This window comes from Mandrillus leucophaeus, unplaced genomic scaffold, assembly GCF_000951045.1.
Source record: "Mandrillus leucophaeus isolate KB7577 unplaced genomic scaffold, Mleu.le_1.0 Scaffold582, whole genome shotgun sequence".
Classification (NCBI taxonomy): Eukaryota; Metazoa; Chordata; class Mammalia; order Primates; family Cercopithecidae; genus Mandrillus; species Mandrillus leucophaeus.
The window spans coordinates 291,960-300,020 of record NW_012106275.1 but is presented as its reverse complement, the minus strand read 5'-3'; the positions used below and the strand labels follow the sequence as shown (position 1 = coordinate 300,020).

At 41.5% G+C, this 8,061-nt stretch overlaps 1 protein-coding gene across 2 annotated transcripts in view; it reads left to right on the top strand.

Moving 5' to 3' along the window:
- The window catches only part of CRYZL1 (crystallin, zeta (quinone reductase)-like 1), a 52,441-nt gene that overhangs the window by 8,469 nt on the left and 35,911 nt on the right, over positions 1–8,061 (top strand). For both annotated transcript variants that reach the window (XM_011999124.1, XM_011999123.1), the window contains one exon: positions 1,649–1,720. In XM_011999124.1, coding sequence (XP_011854514.1) covers positions 1,655–1,720 — 66 coding nt within the window. In that variant the 5' untranslated portion in view covers positions 1,649–1,654. The remainder of the gene's footprint in view (positions 1–1,648; positions 1,721–8,061) is intronic.

Sequence of the window (8,061 nt, the reverse complement as noted above, 5' to 3'; positions counted from 1 at the left end):
AAAAAAAAAAAAAAAAAAAGAGCCCCAAACTGGAAACAATTCAAGGGTCTGTCTTTAGTGGAATGGATAAATAGCAATTTGTTTATACAATGGAGTACCATGTAGCAATGCGGGATGAATAGACTACAACTACAAGTAACTGACGTGAGTGAGACTCACAAACCTAATATAGAAAGAAAGAAAACAGACATTAAAGAGTATAATTTTATTTATATAAAGTTCAAAAGCAGACAAAACTAATCCGTGTTGTTAAAACTTAGGATATTGGGTCTCCTTAGGAGGAGAAGGGGACACAGGGAACTTCTGGAGGTATACGATGATGTGTCTCCTGCCGTGACGTGGACTTATTCACACTGTGAAATTCAACAAGTTAGGAGCTTCAAGGATTTGTGTACTTTTCTATATTTTATACTTCTGTAAAATTTGCATAAAAAAGTCTTACCATATAATTACTCTGAAAATTAAAGAAGCACTTGTGGAATCTTTAGAGATGCCTCAAGAAGTTCACAGAATATAAGCTTATTTGTTTTGTTTGTTTGTTTGTTTGTTTTTTTGAGACAGAGTCTTGCCCTGTCGCCCAGGCTGGAGTGCAGTGGCGCGATGGTGGCTCACTGCAAGCTCCGCCTTCCGGGTTCCGCCATTCTCCTGCCTCAGCCTCCCGAGTAGCTGGGACTACAGGTGTCGCCACCACGCCCGGCTAATTTTTTGTATTTTTTTTTTTAGTAGAGACGGGGTTTCACCGTGTTAGCCAGGATGGTCTCGATCTCCTGACCTCGTGAGCCGCCCGTCTTGGCCTCCCAAAGTGCTGGGATTACAGGCTTGAGCCACCGCGCCCTGCCTATTTGTTTTATTTTATTATTTTTTTGAGACAGAATTTCGCTCTTGTTGCCCAGGATGAAGTGCAATGGCATGATCTCGGCTTACTGCAACCTCCGCCTCCTGGTTTCAAGCGATTCTCCTGTCTCAGCATCCTGAGTAGCGAGGATTACAGGCGCGCACTGCCACGCCTGGCTAATTTTTTTTCTTTTTTTCTTTTTTTCTTTTTTTGGTAGTGATGGGGTTTCTCCATGTTGGTCAGGCTGGTCTCGAACTCCCGACCTCAGATGATCCGCCCGCCTTGACCTCCCAAAGTGCTGGGATTACAGGTGTGAGCCACCGTGCCCAGCTGTAAGTTTAAATACTTCCATTAAATGGTTTATAGACTGACAGAGAAGAATTAGGGCCACAGTTTGAACCAGTGTCTTGGCTGTTCGCTTTCTCCTTTTTAATGATCTTTAAGACTTTGAAAGCCTTTGACAAATGGTAAATAAAGGAAAATTTAATAAAAGATAAATAAAATTAAGTTTCTCTGGCCATCATAAGACTTCTTTTAAGTAATCTTTTTTATTGTATAGGAAAGTAAAATGAAGCATGTTTGCCTTTGTAGTACAAGGTTGAACTGTAAACACATTCTCGGTAAGACAGGTGCCCAGAGAGTGTTGCATATTCTCTTATTTGATCACTTTGAGAAAGATTTTCTAAATGTACTTATTTGAAAACTACATTATAGTTGTCATTTTATCCTTTGCCAGCGCTGTTTTTCCATTTTTGCTTACATTTAGTCTGGAAGACTTGTTATTTTATTTCATGTATACGTATTTATTTTTAGGTGACTATGAAAGGCTTATATTTCCAACAGAGTTCCACAGATGAAGAAATAACATTTGTATTTCAAGAAAGGGTAAGAAAAAATGTTTAATCATTAAAGAAGTTACTGTATCTTTATATGCAATAAACCCACTTTTAAATGACATGTTACTTTGAGTAACATGAGACTTTGAGCCTTAATGAAGAAAAATTACTTAAATGAAACTCCTCAAATTACAGTACTTTCCTTTAAATTTTATGTGAAAATGGTGGCTCGTATTGTAGTTTAACTTTTTTAAGTTTTATTTTGTTTTTAATTGACACATAATTGTACATATTTATGGGGTACCATGTGATGTTTTGATTCATGTATAAATTATGTAATGATCAAATCAGGGTGATTAGCATATCCATCAGTAAAATACTTGCCATTTTGTTGTGTCACTCAAAATTCTCTCTTCTAGCTCTGTTGAAATATGTAATACATTCTTAACTATAGTTACCCTACTGTACAATAGAACACCAGAACCTATGCCTTCCATCTATCTGTAACTTTGTACCTGTTGACAAACCTCTCTCCCCAGCTCCTACCCCTTTAATCTCCGCAGCCTCTAATAACCATTATTGGACTCTCTAAGTCTATGCAATCAACTTTCTAGGATTCCATATTTGAGTGAGATCATGTAGCATTTGTCATTCTGTGCTTAGCTTATTTCACTTAACACAACATTCTCAAGATTCATCCATATTTTCACAAATGACAGGATTTTTTTCTTTTTATGGCTGAGTAGTATTCTGTTGTGTATATATACCACATTTTCTTTATCCATTCATTTGTCGATGGACACTTAGGTTGATTCCATATCTTTGCTGTTGTGAATAGCTGCAGTAAACATGGAGGTACAGCTATCACTTTGACATGTTGCTTTCATTTCCTTTGGTTGTATGCATACCCAGGAGAGGGATTGTTGGATTACATGATAGTTCTTTTTTTTTTTTAATTTTATTTTATCTTTTAATTGAGACAGAGTCTCACTGTGTTGCCCAGGCTGGAGTGCAGTGGTGCCATCCCAGCTCACTGCAACCTCTGCCTCTCAGGTTCAAGTGGTTCTCCTGCCTCAGCCTCCTGAGTAGCTGGGATTACAGGCATGCACCACCATGCCCAGCTAATTTTTGTATTTTTAGTAGAGACAGGATTTCGCCAGGTTGGCCAGGCTGGTCTCAAACCCCTGACCTCAGGTGATCCGCTCACCTCGGCCTCCCAAAGTGCTAGGATTATAGGCATGAGCCACTGCGCCCAACCTGGTAGTTCTATTTTTAATTTTTTGAGGAACATTCATATTTTTGTCCTTAATGGCTATACTAATTTACATGACCACCAATGGTGTTTAAGAGTTCCCATTCTCCACATCCTCACCAGCATTTGTTACATTTTGTCTTTTTGATAATAGCCTTTCTAATGGGGATGAGGGGATATCTTCTTGTGGTTTTGATATCTATTTCCCTGACAGCTGTGTTTGAGTGATATTCAAACCAGGGATGCAAGGATAGTTCAACATAAGCAAATCAATAAATGTGATACATCACATTAACAGAATGAAGGACATAAACCCTCTGATCATCTCAATAGATACAGAAAAACCATGTAATAAAATTCAACATCCCTTCATGATGAAAACCCTACATAAATTAGGCACAGAATGAATATATGTCAATATAGTAAAAGTCATGTATAACAAACCTGCAGCTAACATCATACTGAACAAGAAAAAGTTGGAAGCTTTTCCTCTAAAATCTGGAACAAGACAAGGATGACCACTTTCACTGCTTCTATTCAACATAGTACTAGAAGTCCTAGCCAGAGCGATTAGGCAAGAGAAAGAAAGAAAGAGCGTTCGAATTGGAAAGAAGAAAGTCAAACCATCCCTGTTGTTTGCAGATGACGTGATCTTATATATAGAAAACTCTACAGACTCCACCAAAAACCTGTTGGAACTAATTAATGAATTCAGTAAAGTTGCAGGATACAAAATAAAAAATCAGGAGGCAGGGCGCGGTGGCTCACACCTGTAATCTCAGCACTTTGGGAGGCCGAGGTGGGTGGATTGCCTGAGCTCAAGAGTTCAAGACCAGCCTGGGCAACACAGTGAAACCCCATCTCTACTAAAAATACAAAATATTAGCCGGGCGTGGCGGTATGTGCCTGTAGTCCCAGCTACTCAGGAGGCTGAGGCAGGAGAATTGCTTGAACCTGAGAGGCGGAGGTTGTAGTAAGCCAAGTTTGTGCCACTGCACTCCAGCCTGGGCAACAGAGCAAGCCTCCGTCTCCGAAAGAAAAAAAATAATAGCAGTTCTTTTTGTAGTAGTTGTTTTGTTTTTCTGAGACAGGGTCTTGTTCTGTCACCCACACTGGAATACAGTGGTGCAATCTGGGCTCACTGCAACCTCCCCCAGCATCAGCTCCCACCTCAGCCTGCTGAGTAGCTGAGACTACGGGCATGTGCCACCGTGTTTGTCCGACTGACTTTTTTTTGTCTTTTTGTAGAGGCAGGTTTCGCCGCGTTGCCCAGGCTGGTCTCGAATTCCTGGGCTCAAGCTATCCTCCCACCTCAGCCTCCCAAAGTGCTGGAATTACAGACGTGCACCACCGCGCCTGGCCAAGTAGCAGTTCTCTATACCAACAGCAAACTATCTGAAAAAGAAATTAAAAGGCGAGGCGCCTATAATCCCAGCACTTTGGGAGACCGAGGGTGGAAGATCACTTGAGCCCAGGAGTTCAAGGTCAGCCTGGGCAACAAAAGGAGACCCTGTCTCTACAAAAAAAATTTTTTTTTAGTTAGCGAGGCATGCTGGCTGACACCTGTAGTCCCAGCTACTTGGGAGGCTAAGGTAGAGGGATCACTTGCGCCCAGGAGGTCAAGGCTGCAGTGATCCATGATCTTGACACTGCACCCCAGTCTGGGCAACAGAGCAAGACTTGTCTCAGAAAAAAAGAGAAAGAAATTAAGAAGGCAACCCCATTTATAATAGCTATAAAGAATAAAAAATAAAATGCCCAGGAATAAATTTAACCAAGGAGGTGAAATATCTCTACGATGAAAAGTATAAAATATTGATGGAAGAAATTGAAGAGAACAGTCATAAGTGGAAAGATAGTCTGTGTTCATTAATTGGAATAATTAATATTGTTAAAATGTCCATACTACCCAAAGCCATCTACAGACTCAATTCAATCCCTATTAAAACGCCAATGGCATTTTTCACAGAAATAAAAAAATAATTGTAACAATCATATGGAACCACAAAATACTCTGAATAGCCAAAGCCATCTTTACCAAAAGAATAAAGCTGCAGGCATTACACTACCTTACTTTAAAAAATATTTTTAAAAGAATTGCTGCAAAAGAGGTTTTAGTTCCTCAGGGTGGTAGCGTAAAAGGTATTAGGAAGACAGAACAAACTTAATAGTCTTACATGTTGCGAAATAACATGTAATACCACAATAATGCAAGTTTTCAGAAAGTAGCTATATTTCAGAAAAGACCTTGTCTTGGCCAGGCACGGTGGCTCACACCTATAATTCCAGCACTTTGGGAGGCCGAGGCAGGCGGATCACGAGGTCAGGAGATCGGGACCATCCTGGCTAACATGGTGAAACCCCGTCTCTACTAAAAATGCAAAAAATTAGCCAGGTGTGGTGGCATGTGCCCATAGTCCCAGCTACTTGGGAGGCTGAGGCAGGAGAATGGTGTGAACCCGGGAGGCGGAGCTTGCAGTGAGCGGAGATTGTACCACTGCATTGCAGCCTGGGTGAGAGAGCAAGACTCTGTCTCAGAAAAAAAAAAAAAAAAAAAAAACAGACCTTGTCCCATATGTGAAATGGAAGAGGTAGAAAAATACTGTTTTCCATACCCATTTCAGAGATTGCCAAAGTTACCTCATTTACTAAGTTTTAAATGATCACTCATACTCATATTATCACCAAGTTTTTTATTACTTTAAGCATAGATAGTAGAATTTTCATATATAGTATTGGTGATTATTAGAAAGATTTGTAGCAAGCCAAAATCATTCTTCCATAAATTTAGGGATTAAAAGTAAGTGCTATATGTTAATCAGTATTTCATAATAATTATGAGAGTTTGGATCGTGAACGCAATCCAGTTTTCTCTCTAGTCTGTCACTAACTCCTAAAACATTTAGGCCATGCACAGTGGTGCACTCCTGTAATTTCAGCACTTTGGGAGGCCGAGGCAGGAGGATCACTTGAGTCCAGGAGTTCAAGACCAGCCTAGGCAAAAAAAGTGAGACCCCCATTTCTACCAAAAAAAAAAAAATAGCTAGGCGTGGTGGCACCCACCTGTGTAGGTCAAGGCTACAGCGAGCCGTGTTCACACCACATCACTCCAGCCTGGATGATAGAGCAAGACCCTGTCTCAAAAAAACAAAAACAATTAGGCCAGGGCTCTGTGTTTCAGACAGCTTGACTTCTGTCATTGATCAGGATGAGGGCCAGGGGTTGATTGGTTCTTGGGAAGAAACATCTCCAGGTTCACAAGATCATGAGTAAAATTCACAAACTCACCAATATTATTGAACATCATCATATTATCACCAAGTTTTGTCAAAACTGAGATTTAAAAAGATGTTCTCAGATTGTGTTCCTGATAAATAAAACACAGTGATCCCTGTGATACATCACAGGAGGGGCTATATAAGTGGCTATTCTTGGCCAGCTTTTGATCTAATCGTGGGCATATTAGGGGTAGAGGAGACTGATTTAATTATCAGTACCAGGTACAGTTGTTTAGCGGAGGTGATATTATATTTAATAATATAGGTGGATGACATTGAGTGTCTGAATTTGGACTATGTTTGCCTTTGAATTTCTTTTGTTCTTTTCTTTTTTCTTTCTTTCTTTTTTTTTTTTTTTTTTTTTTTTTTTAGACAGGTCTCGCTCTGTCACCCAGGCTGGAGTGCAGTGGCACAATATCAGCTTACTGCAACCTCCACCTCCTGGGTTCAAGCGATTCTCCTGTCTCAGCCTCCCAAGTACCTGGGACTACAGGCGTGCGCAACCATGCCCAGCTATTTTTTGTATTTTTAGTAAAGACCAGGTTTCACTATGTTGGCCAGGCTGGTCTCAAACTCCTGACCTTAAGTAATCCATTTGCCTTGGCCTCCCAAAGTGCTGGGATGACAGACGTGAGCCCCCATGCCCAGCCTTGCCTTTGAATTTCTATCTAGAAGTGGAATCTGAGAGATAATTAGGTTCAGTTCCATTGGTATGTTGACCCCAGAATCCCATGGGGCATGGTGAAATGTCCAAGACACATGTTAAGGAAGAGTTGAATAAAGGAGTGTAAGGAATTCCACTGGCTGGCCAGTCTCACTGGCTTACGCCTGTAATCCCAGCAATTTGGGAGGCCAAGGTGGGCAGATCACCTGAGGTCAGGAGTTCAAGACCCCAACCTGGCCAACATGGCGAAACTCCATCTTCTACTAAAAATACAAAAAAAAAATTAGCCAGGCATAGTGGCTCATGCCTGTAATCCCAGCTACTCAGGAGGCTGAGGCAGGAGAATCACTTTAACCCAGGAGGCGGAGGTTGCAGTGAGCTGAGATTGTGCCACAGCACTCCAACCTGGGTAACAGAGAAACTCTAGCTCAAAACAAAAAAAAAGGAAAAAATAATTTTACTGGCTGGACACAGTGGCCCACACCTGTAATCCCAGCACTTTGGAAGGCTGAGATGGGAGGATCACTTTAGCCCAGAAGTTCAAGACCAACCTGGGCAACTCAGCGAGACACCATCTCTATTTCTTAATTATATTTTTAAAAAAGAATTTCACTTATAGCATTAAGAAAATTTAAGGGCTGGGCACTATGTCTCATGCCTTTAATCGCAGCACTTTGGGAGGCTGAGGCATGAGGATTTCTTGAGCCCAAGACTTAAGAGACGAGCCTGGGCAACATAGCAATACCCCAGTCCTACAAAAAAAATTAAAAATCAGCTGGGTGTGGCGGTGCATGCCTGTAACCCCAGCTACTCGGAAGGCTGAGGCAGGAGGATCACTTAAGCCCTGGAGGATGAGGCTGCAGTGAGCTGTGATTGTGCCACCGCACTCCAGCCTGGGAGACAGAATGAGACCCTGTCTCAAAACAAAACAAGCAAAAAAATAAAATTCTAAAAATTAGTAAAAGCCGGCCGGGCACAGTAGCTCACACCTATAATCCCAACACTTTGGGAGGCCGAGGCGGGTGAATCACGAGGTCAGGAGATTGAGACTATCCTGGCTAACACGGTGAAACCCCGTCAATACTAAAAATACAAAAAATTAGCCAGGTGTGGTGGCGGGCGCCTGTAGTCCCAGCTACTCAGGAGGCTGAGGCAGGAGAATGGCGTGAACCCGGGAGGCAGAGCTTGCAGTGAGC